Source organism: Sorex araneus, chromosome 5 (assembly GCF_027595985.1).
Source record: "Sorex araneus isolate mSorAra2 chromosome 5, mSorAra2.pri, whole genome shotgun sequence".
In the NCBI taxonomy this organism is placed as follows: domain Eukaryota; kingdom Metazoa; phylum Chordata; class Mammalia; order Eulipotyphla; family Soricidae; genus Sorex; species Sorex araneus.
The window spans coordinates 183444557-183467897 of record NC_073306.1 but is presented as its reverse complement, the minus strand read 5'-3'; the positions used below and the strand labels follow the sequence as shown (position 1 = coordinate 183467897).

Genomic DNA, 23341 nt, shown 5'->3' with positions numbered 1-23341 from the left:
TGGGGTTCACACACGCAAGGCATGTGCTCTCACACCGAGCCATATCCACAGCTGCAAACTTATGTTGTTTTGATTTGGAAACCTAACACTACATGGTTGAAAATATATATATATATATATATATATATATATATATATATATATATATATTAATGGACTACAATTTTCAACCATGAAAGGGAATCAGAAATTTGTGAAATTCTCCCCAATCTCACTAGGGGAGAATTGAGAATAATTCCACAATTAGGTCAAGAAAGTCTCTATGATAATGATATTGTTCTAAACCTTTAGGTATCATATTTGGCTGAGCATCTAAAATAAGGCCAGTCAGTCCAAACTGAAATATAAAGATGATACCCATGTAGGGCTGGAGGGATAGCACAGCGGTTGGGCGTTCGCCTTTCACGCAGCCCACCCGAGTTTGATTCCTCCGCCCCTCTCGGAGAGCCCGGCAAGCTGCTGAGAGTATCAAGCCCGCGCGGCAGAGCCTGGCAAGCTACCTGTGCGTATTGGATATGCCAAAAACAGTAACAATAAGTCTCTCAATGAGAGACGTTACTGGTGCCCGCTCGAACAAATCAATGAATAATGAGATGACAGTGACCCATGTAGGATTTCAAAGACTGTGTACAAGAAAGGGAATGAAAATATCTCAATGGCATTTTCACAATACTTATTATATGCTAAAATGGTTGCATTTTGGATATAGTACTTTGGGTATAATGAGGTTCTTGCAGTGCTCAGAGGATTAAGATCAAACCTGGGCTTCCGGAAAGCTGAGCAAGAACTCAGCCTACTGAGTTCTTTTCCATACACATTTTAAAAGAGCAAATTGAAGATTACATTGTACTTACAGTTTAGTCTCTTCTTTTAAGTACATGACATTATAGTGTGTATTTTCCTGCCTTTTAAGCATTCCTTAAAAGCATGATTCTACAATATATGTAATTTCTCCTGTATATTCTGGTACTATCAAATTTTCCCATCGTAAATAAGACTTTCAGTGAATAACCCTGTTCTTTTTATAAAAGCTTGGATCGTAAAATTTTTAAGTCAATGAAATAATTACAGAAATAGTTACCTGAACATTTAATTGGGCAATAAGTTTTTCATTGCTTTTATTTCTAGATTCCAGAGAGAGGATATCAGGGGAGCGACCACCATCCAATGCAACAGACAGTCGTTCTATCTCTCGTTCTCTTAGCTCAATCTGAAGACATACAGTTGTGTTATCATTAAAAAAAAATCACAGTTTCAATCAAAATAATTAATACCAGACATATTAATTTAAATATACTCTCATTATTTTGTTTCTTACAATGTGTATAAAAACTTAACATTTAAATATGTACCCACTATTTAAAATACATTTATGCAGAGCAAAATGTAACAAAGAAATGTCAGTGTAAGAATTGTCAATATAGGGGCTGGAGGGATAGTCTGGTAGGCAGGGCACTTGCCTTGCACAAAGCCAACCCAGGTTCAATCCCTAGCACCTCATATGGTCCCCCAGCACCAGCAGGTGTTATGCCTGAGTGCAGAGTAAGTCCTGAGCACCACCAGTTGTGGACCAAAAACCAAAGCAAAAAAAACTGTCAATATAGAGCTAGAGATTAAGATTAAGTGCATGCTTTGCTTTCCCTGCAGGAGGCCTGGTTTTAATCCCTGGCACTTCATGTTCCCTTAAGCACTGCTGGAAGTGAATTTTGGGCAAAGAGCCAAGAATAGCCAGGGAACACCACTAGGTGTGACCCCAAAGTCAAAATACAACAAAGAAGAATTATCAACATAATTTTTGTTACTATATCGCAACTCAATAGATTTGTTTAATTTACAATCAAGGTTGGGCAATGTTTATATAAAAACCATTAGGGATCCAAGGAATGATGACTGGCAAAATGCAGCTGCCTCCAAGGATGAGGTCATGAATGCAATCCCTAGTGATGTGCATACGTGCTGAGCAAGGTCCCAGACTAGAATACATGACCTCCAGCCTCCCACAGCCAGCTGTGTGCGAGCGAGCACTGTAACCAAAGGGAGGGACCCCTGGTAAGTATCATCTCAAGGGATATAGGAGCAGAGCCACCGTGCAAGGATTGGGACACCCCCACCCTACCGTTGTGAGCTCCGGATAAAATATATACTCCCACCTGTAAACAGCACAACTAGAATGTGAGGAAGCACCAGAAATAAAGGAGCATAAATCCACCGAGCACAAATGCAAGCACAATTAAAGTGCACAACTGCAGGTAAGTGTGTGAATGCCACAACCAGATATGTGACCCACAGAAAGTAGCTCCAGCAGAAAAATGTAGGAGCACACAGCAGGATGTGTGTGTGTGTGTGTGTGTGTGTGTGTGTTATCCCCAGTGATTACAACACTGATGAAGGAATGGAAAAGAAAAAAAAACCTACACTGAGCTTTTAAATGAAGTCTGACCTACTTCAGAGACAAGTGGAATAAATGAATGAATGTAAAACACAAAGAAAAGAGTAAACTGCTACTGAAATCCATTACTTAAAAGAACAGATAGTCAGGGTGAATTTAATTATGTACTATGTAGAAAATAGTAGTCATGAAAAATCACTCTCAATTATGTGACTTCACATAATCTACATGCAAGAATTTCAGCAAGTGCACACTCCCATTAAAAACAAAAATCAAGCACCCAGTTCAATAAACATTCAGCAAAGTTCTATATATATACTACAATGAATATGATCTTGAACTTTCAAAAAAATCATTTTTTTAGGAACTTTTTAGGAAGAACTAGCAGTAAACCAATAGTTTGTTTGATGTTATTTAATGATAAAATACAGGAATAGCAGATGGTAACAAAGTAAATAAGGAAATACTGATTTATTCTTCAAGATATATTCATGACTGTGGGAATTGGTTAAGTGAAAACTAGTAGGCCAAAAAACCCTCATCAGTCATCCCACGAAGAAAAGAAAGGAGGGATGGGTTAGAAAGTGACACAGAGGTGAAAAGCATGGCACTTCTGCAAGAGCAGGAATGGCTCACGCGACTTCCTCCTATAAAATACAAGGATATTCATGGATGGAGAAGAACCTGAAAAATTAATTAGGAAGGAACTAATGATGATTAACAATGAGCACTTTGTTACAGAGAAATAGTACTCTAAACTAAAGGGAGAAATTGACAGAGAAATAAATAAAATCATAAGCAGGGTTGTTGAGTAAAATTGGGGACTAGGGAAATTGTTGAATGGGCTAAGACCATACTTTGCACCAGGAAGCCTCAGTTCCAACCCTAGCACTGCATGTTGCCCTGAGTATTGCAGGATGAGACCCCTAAGTCAGGAGTAGCCTTTAAGTACCTCCATGCATCACCCGAGCATCACCCGATATTCTCCCCCGCAAAAAAAAAAAAAAAGAAAAAAAAAAGAGTTCAGTAACCAAGTAAAAATGTGCTTAAAGCAGACTATAGACCGAATATGATGGCCACCCAATACCTCCATTTCTAACCACAATACCTAAAAGGAGAGAAAGAACAAAAGAAAATGCCCTGCCACAGAGGTGGGGTGGAGGGTGGGGGGGGGTGGGAAGGATGATGGGGTCATCAGGGGAGAACGGGCACTGGTAGAGGGATGGATACTCAAGCTGTGTGTGACTGAAATACAAGCACGAGAATATGTAAATCTGTATCTGTACCCCCATGGTGATTCATTAATTAAAAAAATAATAGATAAATTTAAAATAAATAAATAAATAAAAAACAGTAGAGGTTTAAAAAAAAAAAAAAGAAACCCTGGTGTTTTGAGTTTAGAGTCCGTAGAAGAGGTATACACACAATGCATATTGAAGATATTTATGTTTGTCTTCCCCCTTTTCTTCCCTTTGTTGTCATTGTGGGGGATGGAGGAAGTACTTTTAGGTGTGTTTTTATGTCGACATAATGAATGAACAATAAATAAAAATAATACAGATAAAAGTATAGGCAAATAAAATTTTTAAAAAATCATAAGCAGGATAAAAAATGATAAGAAATGACTGGACCCTAAAATAAAACAGTGGGTGGTACTGAAGCAATGGTACAGTGGGCAGGGCATTTGCCTTGCATGTGGCCATCCTGGGTTTGATCCCTGGCATACCATATGTCCTGAGCCCCACTAGGAGTTGATCCCTGAGCACTGAGCCAGGAGTAAACCTTGAGCACAGCTGGCTATAGCCCCCCCAAAAAAATATAACAACAACAAAACACTACAGAATATACGCTACCAACCAAAGTAATAGATAAGTCAGAAGAATGAAAACAGATTTGTGAAAAAAAGGTATCAAGTTCAGTGAGAAGTTAGGGATAAGGATCTGGAGCTCAGCAGAGGTTTGAGTTAGTCATCTACAGCAATATTTCACACCAAGAACATGCAGGGAAAGGGGCCAAAGACAGACTTCTGGAAAATAGGAATATTTCAAAGATCAAGTTGAGGGAAAAAGAAAAGAGGAAATGATTAAAAGATTATAAAAGGAAAGCTTAAAAGAAAGTGAAGTCAAGGACGCATTTCTAAAAGAAATGATCAATAATGACAAAAACGATAAAGTGGGTCAAGAAAATAAAGACTACAGGGATACTTTTGTACAAGTGATTAATGTCACTGGTATTACTAATAGATCAATAGGGGGTGTGCAGAAGGCAGACTGCCACGAGAGCACGGAGTGAGCTGAAAGTGAAGAAAGGGCCACACATGAGCAAGGCACTGTTCGAAGGAGTTTGCATGGAGGGGGAAAGGCTGCTAAGAGAGGACTTGCTTAGGGCCTCCAGTGATGCTAATAGCATCTCTTTGTAGGACTTGCTCAAAGGATGAGAAGAACTACTGGCTATAAAGGACCAAACGTGATAATCTCTCAGTATCTGTATTGCAAACCACAATGCCCAAAAGGAGAGAGAGAGTATGGGGGAAATTGTCTGCCATGGAGGCAGGGGAGGATTGAAATGGGGGGTATACTGGTGGTGGGGAATGTGCACTGTTGGAGGGATGGGTGTTTGATCATTGTATGATTGAAACTCAAACATGAAAGCTTTGTAACTGTATCTCATGGTGATCCAATAAAAAAATTAAATTAAGGGGCTGGAGCGATAGTACAGTGGGTAGGGCATTTGCTTTGCACGAGGCTGACCTGGGTTCGATTCCCAGCATCCCACATGGTCCCCTGAGCACTGCCAGGAATGATTCCTGAGTGCATAAGCCAGGAGTAACCCCTGAGCATCGTCGGGTATGACCCCAAAAGCAAAATAAATAAACAAATAAATAATTAAATTTAAAAAGATAAGTAAAGTGGCCATACAAATTACTTATTAAAGAAAAAAGGTAATTGATTAAAGCAAGCTCCCTTGGAAGACAGGAGGACCTGGGGTCAAATCCTAGCATTAAATCTCAAAGACAGTCTGAGGGTATATACTGCTAATATTAAAGCAGACAGGAAGTTGAGATAAGGTAGTATGTGAAAGAGGGTCTTATAAGTTGGAAACAGTAGAAATGGGAAGATATGCTGAGAAAAAAATTAACTCGAGCAAAAATGCAAAAGAGAAACTGAGAGGCAGCAGAACTGTCCAACTAAGATTAATAAGCATAATAAAGTGATAGTTTCAGGCAGAACCTATGAGGCTATTTCCACCAAACACCTAAGATCAGATACTTGATCTGAGAGGATCAAGATGGTCAGTGCATGTTCTAACTGCTTGGAGAAAAATGTGATAAAAAATGACAGTAAATTGAAAAATAGCAATGAAATTCAATTCATGAACTCGTTATTGATCATTTCTCCATAAAGTAAGCTTTATGACTGATAGTATTAAAACGTCTTTTAAATGCCATTTTTACCAAAATAATCTTCAAAGCACTTTACAAGCTGACATCACACCAACCAATACGTTACATCGATATTTGTACATGCAGATCACTTTTTTTTCCTTGAGTTTTGGGTCACACCCGGCAATGCTCAGGGGTTACTCCTGGCTCTGCACTCAGAAATTACTCCTGGCAATGCTCAGGGGATCATATGGGATGTTGGGCATCGAACCTGGGTCAGCCATGGGCAAGGCAAATTCCCTCCCCACTGGACTATCACCCAAATTCCACATGCAGATCACTTTACTCGAGAAAAAAAAAAAAAGGCAGTTTTTCAGGAAATGAAAAACACATTACCCCACTTAAACTTCAGTTAGCATTTAAGAAAGACAGCCTATAATTATTCAAATCAGAATTTAGCAAAGAAAACCACAAAACCTATAAAGGGACAAAGCTTCCTGTGATCTAACTCTGAGTAATCCATCTTCCTCCTTCAGAAAGGGCCCTGAGGGGTCGTGGAGCCTGCAGAGGAAACATGCAATGAACAGGGTAGAGTGGAGAGTAATTTTCACTGAAATTCAGGTTCAAAGAAATGACAAAAATCTGGAGTAAAAACTATATAAAATAAAGCACAGCAAACACACTTCCATAAAGTACCTTGTGAGACAGAAACAGGAATATGGTTATAAGATGGCATTTGGGGAGCTAGATGATTCACCTAAATGAAAAACAGAAACAAAGAACTACTGTGCACTTCAATAACTGATCAGAGGGAAGGACCCGAGTGCTCTAACGTCATCTGAGCCATTTCCATTATCAACTCTTCAGAAATTTGATGAAAAAGATAAAAATTGTATAGAAACTTATTGATATCAAATATAAACCAATCCATATAAAATCCCAGCATCCTATTCTCAATCCTTATGATGCAAGTAACTGAGAATCCTACCTGCGTGTTATAATCTCTTAGTCCACTTTCCATCATTAGTAGCTTTTCTTGTAACTGGAAGACTTCCTCTTGAAGTTCTTGAATTCTGAAACACATTAATAGCTAATGCATTATATGCCTTTATTACAAAATATAAAATAACAAAATGCATTTTTTCATGTTCTATACTTCCTATTTCTCCATGAGGTACCAGCTGCCAGGTTGGTTCCAAAACAAATACATAAATAGAACACATTCTAATGGAGATTTAATTTCATAGAGTTACGTTCTGAAAATGATAAACAATACGAAACCCAAACATTACACAATAAAACATCTATTATTTTATTTTGATCATTCTGATTTTAAGTTGCCTTTGAGGTAATGCTAACAATTCTATGGTTCAGGAAATTGGGGGTCTGGTACAAAATTCACACTAGTATTATGTAAAATAAAGGATTAAAATGTTTTCTGGGCTGGAGAGACAGGAAAGCAGGTAGGGGGTTTGCGTTGCGAACAGCCAACCCAGGTTTGATCCCTGGCACTACATATGGTCCCCCAAGTGCAGAGTCAGGAGTGAGTACATGGGTATGGCCAAAACTAATCAAAAATAAATGTTTTCTGATCCTGACCTTTCCTTTTCTAATAACCAACCCCTACAATCCTTTAGAGAAGAAAAATACTGAGAAAGAGTAAAATTTTCCAAGCAATATAGCACAGAACCTATTACTTTTTGGAACTTGTTATTCTAACAGAATTAAAATTTGTCTAAATTATCTGAACTCTCAAACTGCCCAAATGTATTTATGTTACATCAATCTCTGCAAAGCATTAACAACCACTTTTATCTTTAAATGATAAAAGCCAGGTCTGCTTTCAGAGAGCCATTCCACAGGGTAGAATAAATAGTCTGGACACAGCCCACCCCGCTACTACAAGGACAAACATTTTCTCTTAATCTAGTTTAGGAAAAGCATCAACTCTACTCAGATATGTACATGGACGACTGATTACAAACCAACTGTACATGTACAAACAAGATAACTCAGACAAATACCACCGATGACAACTTGATAGAAAAGAAAAACTCAAAGAAGAAAAAAAAGACAAAGAGAGGAAATGATATCAGTGGAGCCTTAAAAACTACTGGAGAGGTGGTCCAAGGAACTGAGTGTTCAGGAGGGGAGGAGCTTGTAAGGGAGGGGTGAGGGGAGTGGGTGGTGGGTGCGGTGCTGGAATCTTGTACACATGAAACCATCATCAGCAGTACTGCAAATCACAGCCACTTCAAGCTAAAGATGATTTTTTTTTTTTAAAAAAGAGAGTTCCTTATCCAGGGAATGCAATAAAGAATTAAAATAGAATTTAGAACTGATTCCAATCTAGGGAAGTAAAAATATAGAGCTAGAGAATCACAAAGGAAGAATTTCAAAACTAGTTATAAGTGTTCATGACCTTCAGCACTGGCACTACACATAAATCTGATATAATAGAGTGCCCCCACCCCCCCCCAAAAAATCACTTGGCAAGTGAAACTAAACATTCATCAACTCCCATGAAATAAGGGGCTAGGTAGTCAATAATTTTGAAACAAACAGAAACAACAAATTTATCATCTATTTTGAAATCAAAGTTTCAAAACAAGTGAAAGCATTGCTTTTTCGAAGCAGAGTCACAAAGTTTAAAGAGAATGTACAAAGTTCTGTGTGAGGCACTGAAGGGCAGTGAAGAAAACAGGAGCCTCTTATTAAGAAACGCAGTGCTAGCACGAAAGCCACTTAGCTAAAGCCAACAAAGAGAGAGTACTGCTGTTGCACCGATTGTCAGCCACTTGCAGCAGGTCTGCGATGTAGGGGTCATCTGGCTGAGGCACAGGGTATGAACTGACTTCAGAGGGAGGGACTGGCTCGTCGATCTGCATACGCTGCCGCCTGAAAGCAATATTTCTTTTCTTGCCACCTTAAAAAAAAAACCCGTATTTAAAAAAATTTAAAAACCAAACATTGTCATAGAATTTAATATTCCACAAGGTTAGCCTTTGTTATAAAGTGCGTCTCTAGCTCACATAACATATTGATAAAATACTTTCTTCCTCATATATGCTGATCTTTAAACAATACATTCTGGAAAATTTCAGTGAGACATAGTCATAAATCAAATTTTTTTTGCACACGTGGGCACATGAATCCAGATTTAATTTATTCCTTAATTAAACAGGGCCCAAAGCTTAGCATAATGAAAGTTGAGTGTGCCTTCGTGGGGTTTACTGCTATGAACCCAGAAGTTAGCTAACAGAAAACTGCCAAGTTGCCTACGGCAGTGAAAACTAAAATACACATATTAAGCAATGCCAAAGAGTAGAAAACTGCAACCTTAAGATGCAAAATTAATATACTTAAAACAATGATGTCTGTACTAAAACCATGCTGTAACCTGAATTAATAAATGTTTTTTTAATTAGCTTCAAAACCAGTATAAATTTCCTCTTATTAGATTCATGCTGTCTTGGTCCAAACCACATGGGTAACAGTGTCTGCTTGAACTTCTGCCTGGGATTAAGATTTGTACTTCAAAAAATTTAAGGAAAAAAAAACCAAGCCACAACTCCTTTATCATTTGAATTTAACAAATTATATATTGAGGACATTTCAACGTTATGATGATAAAAAACTGAATTAAAAATAATGAACTAATTTGGTTCTAGTTGCACACCTATACAAAGCACACCAGGTTCTTCCCTTAGGTCTTGATCATCTTCCTGGATTGCTCCTCAATTTCTTTCGGCACCTTCATCCTTTCAATAATCCCTTAAATGCAAACTTCCCTAGAGTATGTCTGTGGTTCTCCTCTCTTCCCATTCTACAGAATCTCAATGGACAATCCCCACCATCTTCAACTCCTTTCTGATCATCACCTATATTTCTTTACAAAAAGCTGACAACGGGGGTCAGAGAGACAGTACAGAAGGTAGAACACTGGCTGTGCACGCAGTCAACCTGGGTTCGATCCCCAGCTTTCCACTGGCCCACCAGGAGTAACTCCTGAGTGCAGAGATAGGAGTAGCATCTGAGCATCTCTGGGTGTGGAGAAAATCAAAAAGCAAAAACCAAACAAACAAAAAAACCCCACAAAACAAGCCTGACAATTAATAACTAAAGTAGCTTTATGTAGGAAACAGGAGAGAAGGGAGATTACCGAGAACTCCATAAAGTAAAAGGAATATACACTGCGAGCAGGCATGTGGGCCACTCCAGAATGGAGAGCCAAAGAGGAAAGGAAGGACACTGATGCCCCTGACGCTCTCCTCCTCTATTTCTGACCGAATTAGTTCTGGCCTTACCAAACTCCTTAATCCCTTGGGCTCTACCTAGTCTCATAATTCAGTCCATCCTGTTTCACTTTTGTCCACATCCTGATCCCAAAATTCAAATATGTCAAAGATCGTCTCAAAGTCACTAGCACGGGAGACTCTTATACTGACTTCATGCCCAGACAACCATCATTTCTTGGGCCTTGCTTAAGAACTACTGAGCTACAAATAAACTAAGTGCATCATTTCCAAATTATATTAGGATGGATAACTTAAAAGTGAAAAAGTAACTGAAAATGACAAAGTGCTGGGGAGATAGATCAGGGGTCAGAGACATGTCTCACACGCACAAAGACCCAAGTTTACTCAGCCCTCAGGCCCCCCGGCCCCCAGGCTGCTGAGTGCGGGCCTGGAGGTGTCCAGTATGCGGGGCCAGCACTGCAGCACTAAGCTCTTGCCTCGGATGGTGTGGCTCAGTTGGTCAAGTATTGAGTGGAGTAGCCCAGGGCCCACCGGGCACTGCTTAGGGGGCTCCTCCATAGGGTAATGACTAAAGAAATTACTGCTTTGTTTCTAATTTCTAAAAGCTATTGTTTCTAATTCTATAAAATATGTGGATTTTTAGAAATAAAGTTTGCATGGCTAATTTTGAGGAGTTTCTCCAAAGCGGTACCCAGGCAACCAGATAATACTCCCGGGAATACTCAGCTCAGGGCTAGGGCCCTGCAGTACGGTGATGCTACTTGGTCCACTGACTGCGCTTAAGGGCCTCTTGGGTAACACCTGGCAATGGCGGGGCCTCCAGGGCCACCTGTGCAATGCCCAGAGGCCACTGCAGGGTCAGGGTTCATTCTTGGACCTCACACCCTAATCCCAGTACTAACTTCCAGTCCAAATGCATTTTTCTAAATACTAAAGTCAAAGTACAAATTTCAGAGTCCTCTTTCAACAGTTTTCTTTTTTTCTTTTCTTTTTTTTTTTTTTTTTTTGGTTGCTTTTTGGGTCATACCCAGCGATGCACAGGGTTTACTCCTGGTTTTGCACTCAGGAATTACCCCTGGAGGTGCTCAGGGGACCATATGGGATGCTGGGATTCGAACCCGGGTTGGCCGCGTGCAAGGCAATCACCCTACCCGTTATGCTATCGCTCCAGCCTCTTTTAATATCTTTAAAACATTAGATTCATAAAACTGATTTTGAGAAGGAAGAGACTAACCTGGAGTTTGTACTACAGCGTGTAAATTCTTTTCTTGAAGCTGTTGAATTTTTTCATTTTTAGCCTTGCTTTCTTTCTCCATAAGCTTGAGTTTGTGAACATATTGGTTATTTAAAAATTTCAGATCTGAGGCTTCACAGGCACTCTTCTTCAGTGCCGTTTTCAGCTCTTGAAATGAGAACAATCAAGACATTATCATACAGCTCAAGAAAGCTAAGAACCTCCTCCATTTCAAAAAATGTAAAAATGTGACATTAACTTAACTCTTAAAAAACAAAAAAAAAGAAAGGACCAGGAAAATGGTATGGCGGTTAGGGCGCCTGACTCAGGTTCAATCCCCGGCACCACACTGCTCCCTGAGCATCACCAAGTGCAGCACTGGGGCCTCCCAAACATCACTGCCTGTGGCCCTGCACCCCCCGCCCCCCACACACACTGACTGGGAGGCCCTGATGGTCCCCAGCACCACAGGAAAGAGCAGTACCACATCCTCAGGTCCGAGTACAAAGCCAGCAGCCCAGCAAGCTGAACGCTGCCAGCAGTGAGCTGTAGGTCCCCTAAGCACTGATAGACAGGCCCAGAAAATATTAAAAAGAAAAGAAAGAGAAAGAAAATGAAAGAAAGAAAAAATATTTACTCTTCCATATAAATACATACATTTTAATATAAAAATACATTGAAGTATAATAATGCATTTTTAACAGTGGTCAAAACCACTGGCCCACTGAACAGTCAATGGTTGAAATCTTCAAAAATAGATTGAAAGCCACAATATGATACCGTAACCTTAGTCCCTTAACCAATTAATCTCTTTAAAAGAAAACAAATGAAAGGCTCCATCTGACTCTTGTGCATGCTAGAAAAGGGCATTACCTTTCTCACCACTGTTAATAAAATTGAAAATCGATCACTAAATACATAAGGGAATAATATTTCCTTCTGATGTGTAACTAGTATAAATCAAGATTTCTGATGCAGTAAACTGGGTATGAAGTTATGGGATTATGAATTGCCAGGGATCATATAACAATTTCTACTCTTGAAGAATTTACAATAAGAAATTATAAGATAGACATACCATTATTCTTTGCCCAGTACTTTTGCATCATTCTAGAGGAACTTCCAGCAGAAAAATGAAATATTAAAGCAGCAAAATGATCTCTGGCTTCATTTTAATCTTAATTCACTTTACATATACTTCACTTTACAAACATGTCTTCACCTGCCTCAAGGGCTGGGGAAAGGGCAGTTGGGGTAGAGAAGGGACCACTATGATAACGGATGGTTGGAAATGATCTCTAATGGGAGATGTGTGCTGAAAGTGGGAAAAGGACCAAACATGATGGTGTCTAAGTATCTATATTACAAACCATAATGCCCAAAAGTGGAGGGAGGGACGATAGCAGGGAGGTAGGAAGCGAGGGAGGGAGGGAGGGAGAGAGAGAGAGAGAGAGAGAGAGAAAGAGAGAGAGAAAGAGAGAGGGAGAGAGAGAGAGAGAGAGAGGTGTCCACCATAGAGGCGAACTGGAGGGGCAGAGGGTAGTAATGGGGGAGGGAAACAGGGGAGATTGGTGGTGGGAAATGTACACTGGTGGAAGGATGGGTGTTGGAATACTGTATGACTGAAACCCGATCATGAAAGCTTTGTGAACTGAGTATCTCACGTTGATTCAATTAAAAAAAATAATAAAAATTTTAAAGAGAAAAAAATAGAAAGAAAAAAAAGAAAACATGTCTTCAGTTCCAGCATTTAATATTTTCTACAGAAATTTTCATTTTGATGAAATGAAAATTCATTTTCAGTGAAGGATCAATCTTAGGTAACTATGGAATGCAAATTTATTTTCCTTTCCAGAAACTGTTACACATACCCCATAGTATCTTAACCATGATTAGCGGGAAAACTATCACATTTTATTTTGTTTTTTGTTTTGCTTTTGGTACACGCTAGGTGACGCTTGGGGATTAATCCTGGCTCTGCACTCAAGTGCCCTACCCACCGTACTATCACTAAGACCTGAACACTATTCTAATCAATATTTATTACGTTAGATGATATCCAAAATGAAGCCACAGAATTTTACCTTTAATGTGCTGGTCTGATTGTTCTTTCAGTTTCATTAGTTCCAGGTATAATTCATTATTTTCTCTGAGCAGTTTTGCATTTTCATGTTTGTAAGGTTCCAAAACAAAATCAAAATTGGCACTTTCTTTTTCAGCTTTCGCAGCACTTAGTTTTGACTTCCGAAGACTTTCTGTTGTATGAACTAAGTCACTAAAGTTAAAGAATAAAAAATACAAATAGAAGGAAACATTTTATTAACTTCCTGATAACTGAAAATATATTTCTACAAAGTATTAAAAATATAGATATATTAAAATGAGCTCAAACATAAAAGTAAAACCAACAAGAAGTTTTTCAAGGTGCCAGGAAATATTCAAAATTTTTCTCATAATAAATTAAAAGTTAAAAGTTAAATAACAAAGTCATCTTTGGATTTCCTTCCTCACTCACGCACATCCAATTAGTCATTTGACCCTATAGAAAATTATTTGTTCATTTAGCAAATCCTTACTGAATGCCTAATATCCTTATCTCTGAGAACACAGACCTGGCATAGTGACTTCATCAATGTGAAACACAATCAAGCCAGAAACACAATCAAGAGTTTAATGACATGGAGCTCATAAGCTACGGACTGTCAGAAAGATCTATTACTATGTGACAATCCCAACAAAACTTTTAGGACCAATGAATGACGGGTCAGTCTGTCCTCAGTGGAGCTGTGATAAAGTCAGTGCCTGGGCTCATAGTCTCTATAGCCTCATGCTTTGCATTCTAGAGGGAAAAATAAAGTCTAAAGATGCTCTGCTGGGCATGTTTAGGTAGCATGTGACACGTGACAGTCCTGCAGGCCCTACAACTAACCATGCAAGGCGAAAGGGAGGAAGGAGAGCAAGGACCTCACAGGCAGAGGTGCGCAGATAAAGAGACAGATGAGAGTGTATGTGTTGAGGGAGCTACAAGTGACTCGACACATGAGGCAAACAGCTGTGTGCACTGGAAGACGGACACTTTGGGAAGGTCATTAAAAAAGACCACAGAAGCATTTTTATCCACTCTTTGCTTCCCATCATAATTGTTTGGAGGCCCACGCCAAAAGTTTCCCAGCTAATTTTCCAACTTCCAGTTTGAAACCCCAGTAATGAGTTCATGTTGCAAAGAACGGACATTACAAAGAGGATTCCAGTTAAAGTGATGTGTGACGGCTAGAGCCCAGCCACAAAAGTGAGCCATTATTAACGCAATTATCACTAGGGGACAGGGAGGAAGACAGATAGAACTCTCAACTACATGAAAATAACCACATTAAAGCTTGTAATTCTGTTCAAACAGACAAATTTTAGAACAGTCCAGTCCAGCGATGACTCCTAATTTTACAATGTGGAGCTCCTGAAACCACGGATGGGACATCAATCTAAGAATACAAGAGCTTCCGATGATTAAGAGATTTTCAAAAAAGCAACTACTGGTCAAAATGGCCATGTAGGCAGATCCTCGGTTAGAATTCTCCCATGGTATTTTTCCACCAGAAATGTAGATGAATCCCAGAATCCCGCTGGTCCTACTGATGAGGACCGGGGTGCTGTCCCGGGGAAGCCAAGTCTCCCACCGGGAAGAGCCTCACTGGAACCAGAAGCCAGGGCTGGAAGGGCATGCACAGCGTGGGACCCTGCGCTGGGAAGCAGCCGCACTCAGGAGAGACTTCCACTGCCCTGGGGGTGGAGGGGAACCCCTAACACTGGCCCCCCCAATTTACAGTCCTATTCTCACACAACACCCCCTCAAATGGGAGGCAAGCGAAGGTGCACCCAGAGGGTAGCATCAGCCGCTGCAGCAGGCACCCTCCCAGCGGCCTGTGCCAGCACTGCCCTGGCAACCTCCTCCCTCAGAACCCTGAGTGCCTGCTCATGCCAGGGGGACAGCAGAGCCACCAGGGCACCAAGGGGCTCTTCTGGGTCCACAGCCGACTGAGCGAGCAGGGAGCGCACCTTGCGGGCCTCCCGGAGCACAGCTAGCACGGATACAGAACTCTCCACTGCATGAAATTACCCCAGTAAAACTGGTGATTCTATTCACCAAGAAAACCACGAGCTGGTTTTCTCTCTGAACAGTCCGGTCTGGTGGTGACTCTGAATCTGACAACGTGGAGGTCTTGAAACAGGACCCCTACCTGCTCCACTCCATTCAGCTCCGGCTGGCATGCTCCGCGCTGAGGCCTGCCAGCTCCTACCCCTCCACAGGCTAGTCAGCCACACACAGACCTTTGTGACCACAGCAGGGCAGCCTGGGACCTTGAACCCCCTGCTGCCACCAAGACCCTCCCTCCAGCCCTCCCTCCCTCTCAGTACTGGCAACTCAAGGCTCCGAAGGACTCAAAGCCTTGAAGCCCAGGATACCCAAGTCTGCATGAACATGGAACTCAGCTGCCCTTGGGCACTCACAGCCCCAATTCCTTGTCACTGCTGCACAGGCCTGTGGCAGGAGGCATAAAGGGGCCCCATGACACCTTACCAGGTTGCGCCCAGCCTGCTCAAGCCTGGCACTAGCCTGCCACTGGGCAATGATGGTCACACTTTCTGATCGCTCTCCAGGTTCTGTTCAAACAGACTGGAAGTCCTGGTAGCTCCCTCTGACTTGGTGCCACAGGCCTTGCCAAATGCAACGTCACATCACAGAAAATGACCCACGTCTATCTGACCTCTGGTGCCAGTTGCTGAGAGGCACTGCTAATGCAAAGTCCCCAGTAGCCCCGCAGGTCAGCTTAGTGTGACAGCTGCTACTGGGTACTCATGAATGAGACCCGCCCTGTCACTATGAGGATGACACTGCAAGGCCTCAAGTAGCCTGGCTACAGCTGAGGCCTGTCAGACTTGGTTGCAGTAGCTGTGGCAGGCATTGTGCCACGAATTCCAAGTCCACACAACTCAGAGGCACAGTCACCATCTAATGTGACTGGAGCCCAGATTGTCAAGCAGGTCTGTACAAATGCAGATGCTCACCCTTAACCCTCACAGACCACTAGCAATAATGAAGAAACAAAGCAATCCCTGACATCAATAGGACAAGATAAAAGCCTAAGAAAGATGCCAACATCATATCTTTCTAAATTCTCTGAGGAAAACTTCAAAGCTACAATCCTAAGGAAATCAACAAAAGAGAATTTTTTTAAGTTTAACAAGTGAGAGAAAAATCTAAAAAGAAATCACTGAGCTAAATACTATAATTGAACAAAGAAACACAATGGGGGAGGCGGCAAAAACAGAACAGAAAAGAGCAAAGACTAAATTAAAGCTTAAGAAACCATCAAAAAAAAAAAAGGGTACAGAAAACCCAAGACATTTACAGTAGAGTATAAAGAGGAACAAGATCTGCATCTTACAGGTTCTGAGGAAAGAAAGAAACGCTGAAGACAAAAGACAAGAACTTCCCCAATCTGAGGAAGGAGACAAATACCGAGATCCTGAAAGCTCATAGTTTTAAACAAAATAAATCCAAACAAACATCAAGACGCAGTGTAATTAAAATGGAAAAGCCAAAGATAGAGCTAGTACAGAAGAGAAAATAAAATATATATAAAGGACTTCCCATAAAACTAACAAATCTATAGACTGAAACTGTAGGCCAAAAGGGAATGGTATGATGTAGCCAAACTTTTGAAAGTAATAACCTTAAGCCAAGACTACTATATCCAGCTAGACTATTATCCAGATTCTAAGGAGACATGTTTCCCAACACACAAGTAAAAGGAATGCATAGCAACTAAACCAGGCCTGAAGTAAATATGAAATGGTCTTTTATAAAAGTGAAAAAGGGGGCGGGAGGGGGGAACTAACTTGGAAACAGTAAAATCCTTAATAACATAAAATGTGGGAAAAGAAAATAATGGAATCTCTGAGAATGAACTCAAGGCCTTCTGACTTTAAATTTAAAAAATAAAGTTAGGAAAGTTAAATGAAACTCCATGGGTACCTGAGGATGAAAATATACTTAGAAGAAAGAAACAAGCAATAGCTGTTAGCAGTGAATAGACCACCATCTAAGAGGCAAATATCAGGGTACGAGGGGAGAAAATAAGACCAAGAAAGAAAGGGGAAAAAATGCAACAATAACTCTGAAACTCCATGTAGAAAAGCAACAATATGTATCAATACTTCCCTATATAGCAATAATCTCTCATATATAAAAACAATTATATATGTATATATGTATATATATGTATATATATTATATATGTGTTATATATTATGTATATATATACATATATATATATCAGTAGCCCGAATTCATCAACCAAAAGGTACAGATTGGACAGGTGGACCTGAAACACAATCCAACCTTCTTCTGCTTGCAGGAGGTCCACTTCAACTTCCATGGTAAAAACAGGCACGATGGGGCCAGAGCAATAGTACCTCGAGGAGAGTGCTTGCCTTGTATGTGACCAATCAGGGTTGACCCCCAGCCTCCCTATATTATAGTCTCCCCAGCCGGCCAGGAGTAATTCTTGAGCACAGAGCCAGGAGTAATCCCTGAGCACTGCTAGGCATGACCCCAAAACTAAACAAACAAACAAACAAACAAAAAAAGCTCAAAGTAAAATGTCAGAAAATAATCACAGGCAAATCATAGCCTAAAAAGAGACAGCCATTCTTAAGGCAGACAAAACAGATTTCAAGTAAAAAACACAATAAGAGATAGAGACAGGCATCATGATTGAGGCTTTAATACATCAAGAAGACATAATTCTTATTAACATATATGTACCACACAAAGGAGCAGCAAAATTTATAAAACTACTACTAGTAGGCCTGAAGGGAGACCTACAGCATCACAAAAGTAGTAGAAGACTCGAACATCACCTTCTCGCCACAGACAGATCATCTGGATAAAAAGAAAGTCAGTAAGGAAACAACAGCCTAAATAAAGAGCTGAGCTTAGTGGGCACTGGCAGGGTTCCTCACACCTGAGAAGCTGAAGTCACATTTGTTGATGGTACACAAGGGACATTCTCTAGGGCAGATCTCTTACTGGGACACAGAACAAACAGCACGAGTCAGGATGCACAAGTGATGCCCAGGGCTTACTCCTGGCCCTGTACTCAGGGATCACTCCTGGAGGGACTGAGGGACCAAACGTGGTACTGGGGATTGAACCTGGGCCAGTGCGTGCAAGGCAAGCTCCCTACCAGTTATACTATCTCTCCAGCCGAATAAAGCATTTAAAACCCACTGACTACTGAAGTAAGAAGTTCCATCAGAAATGAGATAAATTGGAGCTGGAGTGATAGCACAGAGGGTAGGGCTTTGTCTTGCACTCGGCCGACCCGGGTTCGATTCCCAGCATCCCATATGGTCCCCTGAGCACCGTCAGGAGTAATTCCTGAGTGCAGAGCCAGGAGTGATCCCCGTGCATAGTCAGGTGTGACCCAAAAAGAAAAAAAAAAAAGGAACGAAATGAGATAAATCAAATTAAGAATCACACAGGTTGTTAGTACTGCATTTTCTTTACCTGAAAAGTTTTTCTACCAAAGGCAAACAGTCCACTGTAAGAGTCTGGCGATATCCCAACTGATCCAATCTTTTTCTAATATTAATATACTTTCTTTCTGCAGCTGTAGTCATCTTGACTTCCAAAACCAGTTTGGTCTACTTTAAAAAATTAAAGTCCTAAAAGAAAAGAGCATAATGCCATTACATCATTGTAGCTATTATTATTGTTATGCTAAGAAGATTCTGCTAATATGAAGCAATAATATTTTTTCTACAGTAGTTAAGACTTTTGTAACATTTAAAATATTTCAGTCCAATGTTTAATATATTCATACTGCAACATTAAAATAAGTATCTCTTCATAAACCTATATGAAAAAAGCTCCAATAAGCTCTGGAAACACAGGAATATTTCCCCATATCTGAGGGAGTCAGGATATTTTTAGAGAAGCAGCGAAATGGCTCAAAACCTGGGGCACAGCTTGGTACGCAGAAGCCCTTGGTTTTATCCTTGGCACTGCATGGTCCACTCCCTGTGCTATGCCTTCCAAGAGACACCCTCACCAAGAGGAAAGAAAATATTCACAGGATTATCCATGGAATATAAAGAGCTCTTCTAATTCACTAATAAGATGAACAACCCAGTTACAAAATGGGACTAAAAGACCCAAAAATACAACTGGCAGATATGAGGGAAATAATGATAATAAAAAGTACTCAACACCATCAGTCAGTTATCAGGAAGACATATTAAAACTGCAATGAAATTCAGTGAGATGCAATATTTCACTCATACTAGAAGTGGTCAAAAATCAAAGGGCTGACCATATCAAATGTTTTCCAGGACTTGGAGGAAATGGAATCTTTATATGCTGCTGACAGTGTAAAATCACCTTGAAAAATGCTTGGCGGCTTCATAAAAACAAAACAAAACAACAACAAAAAAAAACACCTCTACCTATAACTCTGTAATTCTATTCCTGAGTAGTTATTCAAAGAAATGAAAATAAATATCCAGAACCCACAAAAATATATCCACAATGGCCCTACACTGCAAACACCTAAGTATCCATCTACAGCAGCAAAATCAACTACAAGATATTTATACAATGTAATACTACTTCCAAATACAAGGGAAGAAGCTACTGATACATGTCAACCACATGGATGAATTTCAAGAATGTTATTTGAGCAGCTCAAAGCCAGACACAACCCCTGTACGGTGAATTTTTATGTAAAGTTCAAGAACAGGAAAAAAATCAAACACGGACAGAAATGAGAACAGTCACCGAAGGATTTCGAGTCAACTGTCTCTGGTGACCAGGGATCAACTGTACAGTGACGGTATGTACATTTCACCGTGGGCTGGAGCGGTAGCACAGCGGGTAGGGTGTTTGCCTTGCACGCAGCTGACCCGGGTTCGATTCCTTCGTCCCTCTCGGGAAGCCCGGCAAGCTACCAAGAGTATCCCGCCCGCACGGCAGAGCCTGGCAAGCTCCTGGTGGTGTATTCTTCCATATGCCAAAAAAAGTAACAAGTCTCACGCTGAAGATGTTACTGGTGCCCGCTGGAGCAAATGGATGAGCAAGGGAATGACAGTGACAGGAACAGTGACATTTCACCGTGTAAATTTCCCGGCCGGCTGGAGAGCTAGTATTGGACATATATACGGTGCGCGCCGTGCAAGCGGCGAAATTCCATCTCCACAATTCATCATCGTGCCTTGGGGGACAACATGACCAGGACTTGAAGGTGATCACACAGGATGCAGTAAGTCAGGCAGTGCAACAATCTCGGGGCGGTGTCAATGCCCTGCAGAGTATGGATAACTACGGGAAAGCACTTGCTTTAGAGCAACTCGACTGGAAGACGTGGTGGGTACCCGAGGGAAAGGAGGAGGAGGGAGAGGGGTGTGTGTTGGGGAGGGGGGTGAGGAGCAGTGGGAGGAGCGTCCAGTGGACAGTGTGAAGGAACCTGCGTGGCGGCTGTGGCGAGGTTTACCAACTTTCAGAGACATGAAGCTGCTGGACGCTATCGCTGTTAACCACTGGCTTAAAAAAAAAACTGTTCGCAAAAGACTAATAATAACATAAAACTAAAAGACTGGGCGGGGAGGACGCTGGTCCTGCAAGCGGCTGGCTCAGGACGGAGGCCCGTGCGCAGAGACGGCCCCCGGGGCCCTGCCGGGAGTGATCCCTGCAGCGTCCCATGTGGCCCGCGCCCCAACACCCGTGAAAATGCTCCCCCCCCGCACCCCGCACAAAACGTCACGGACGCGGCCGGCCCCACCCCGCGGGCGCCGTCCGGCCCCCACCTCCCTCACCGAAACGCGGGGGCCGGCGCGCCGGGTTCCAGCAGGAGCAGCGGCCGGGCGGGCCCCGGAGTCCCCCCGCCCGGACAAACGCGTCCGTAACGCCCCGCCCCGGGAGCGCTGACGTCTCCGCGCGCCCGCGCGCGCCGGGAGCCCGGGACTGGCCCGCGGGGCTCCTCCGTCGGGGCCCCGCGGGGGTGCGGGGGTCCGGGCAGCGGGGGTGTCGGGAGCTGCGGGGCCTGCAGGGGGCCGGCGCGCCCGCCCCGTGCGCCCCGTCCGCCCCGTCGGCCTCCGCTGCCTCCCGCGACCCGCGGCCCCGCCGGTGCCCGCCCGGCCGCCCGCCCCCGCCCGCCGCCGCGCTCACCCGCAGCTCCGGCCGCCGCCGCATCGCCCCGGGCCTCGGCCCCTCGCCGGCTCCTTCCGGCCCCGCCCGGCACAGGCTCCGGCGCAAGGGCAGTTTGAAAATGGCGCGGAGAGACGACCGCGAGTGGCGCGGAGGAGGCGCCGCCGTTGCCCCGGTAACGGGAGCGGCGAGCGAGGCCGGCGCGCAGCGCGGCGGGAGCGCGCCCGGAGACGATGGCGGCGGCCAGGGCGACGCTGAGTCCCGGTGCCCGGAAACGCCGCGGCCCGCGGGCGGCGCGAGGCCAGAGCGCCCCCTGGAGGCGGCCGGCCCTGGGGCTCTGCGAGAGCCCGGCGCGAGGCCCTGGGCCCGGCTGAAAGTTGCCTCCCGAATCCTTGCACCTGCCTTTGCAGCGCTCCCCGACAGCCTCTCGGTGCATCTCACCGACTCCGACACCCATAAGACTGTGTCCACTTGTAACGGTGTAGTGTGAACCCTACGTTCTGCCAAAAACAGTAACAATAAGTCTCTCAATGACAGACGTTACTGGTGCCCGCTCGAACAAATCGATGAGCAACGGGGATGACATTGACAGTGATGTTCTGCCCATCTCATCGTGCTGAGCGGAATGCCACTTTCTTGGATCCCATGAGTTATAAAAGCATCACACACACACACACACACACACACACACACACACACACACACACAGTGCTTGCTTACCTGTTTCTCCAGGTTGCCCCAACGTGGTCAGAAAATATTTTATAAATAGTCATGAACTGATTATTGGAATGCTGCTCATGCACTGAAAACTCATTACCAAATCTTGGAATTCCAGTTCTTCCCTGAAATAAAGGCGCTGGATTCCTTTCTGTTTACCACTCACCCGAGGACCTTGTCATCTCTGGACATGGACTTAAGCTCTGTCTTTCTGATAATTGCCCTGTGGGTGGTGAATATCTTGGTACCTGTCAGGGTATGGCGCTAATTTTTCATGGTGTGTGCTGGGTTTTTCTACACTCTTTATTGCTTTTGGGGTTTTTTTAGGGGGGGTTGCTAGTAGGAAATGAGTTGGATTCTACAGGTTTCTGGAGTTTAGCAAGGGTACAATTCAACACAGTTTTTGCTGAACAACAGAACAGGCAGTTATAAATGCATATAACAATGGTTTTTGGAATACCATTTTCAAATATGTCAAATTAAAAGTTTGGAATAAGGTTAATTATTTTAAAAAGTACTTTTTGGGAAAAGGTAACCATAAATCAATATCATAGTGAAATGGCTGTGCGGTAGCCATCCTGTCCAGCTAAACTTGTGACTTCCCTTTGCCCCAAACACAGAAATATAAAATCAGAGAGTTAACTACCACGATCACTAAAGAATAGCAAGGAGCTAGTACAACAGGTAGGGTGCTTGCCTTAAATGCAGCCAACCCAGGCTTCAATCCCTGTCACCCATATGATCCCCAAGACCAGCCAGGAGTGATCCCTGAGTTCAAAGTCAGGTAAGCCCTGAGCACTACTGGGTGTGCCCCCCCCTAAAAAAAATCCAAAATGTGAGTGGAACCCTGTGGTCAAGGATGAGCTTTGTTCCAAATTCTCTGAAACACTAGTGAGACTCACTTCTGGACGCCAAGACCTGTGATAAGGGTGCCTGGCACACACAGTTTCTGCCACCCAACCTGGGCTCTGAGCAATCTTAGAGCTACGAGACCCCAAAATCAGAAAATGCCTGACAACAGAAACTAAGTTTACTGCGCTCTCAAGTGAGGTAGTTCGCCACAATTACTAAGGGACAACAGACCTTAGATAATTGCGGGGGAGCAGGTGTCCCCAGGATAATCAAGCTCTGATTAAAAGCTGAAGCTCAGAACTTG

General features: G+C 42.7%; 1 protein-coding gene across 1 annotated transcript in view; it reads right to left on the bottom strand.

Moving 5' to 3' along the window:
* The window catches only part of CEP135 (centrosomal protein 135), a 69430-nt gene extending 47807 nt beyond the window's left edge, over window positions 1-21623 (bottom strand). The window contains exons 1-7 of the mRNA XM_055138301.1: window positions 21490-21623; window positions 18835-18992; window positions 13349-13539; window positions 11265-11432; window positions 8556-8697; window positions 6760-6844; window positions 1082-1210 (exon numbers count right to left, since the gene is read on the bottom strand). Of these exons, the coding sequence (XP_054994276.1) occupies window positions 1082-1210; window positions 6760-6844; window positions 8556-8697; window positions 11265-11432; window positions 13349-13539; window positions 18835-18947 (828 nt within the window). The 5' untranslated portion in view covers window positions 18948-18992; window positions 21490-21623. The remainder of the gene's footprint in view (window positions 1-1081; window positions 1211-6759; window positions 6845-8555; window positions 8698-11264; window positions 11433-13348; window positions 13540-18834; window positions 18993-21489) is intronic.
* Between the last annotated feature and the right edge of the window lie 1718 nt (window positions 21624-23341).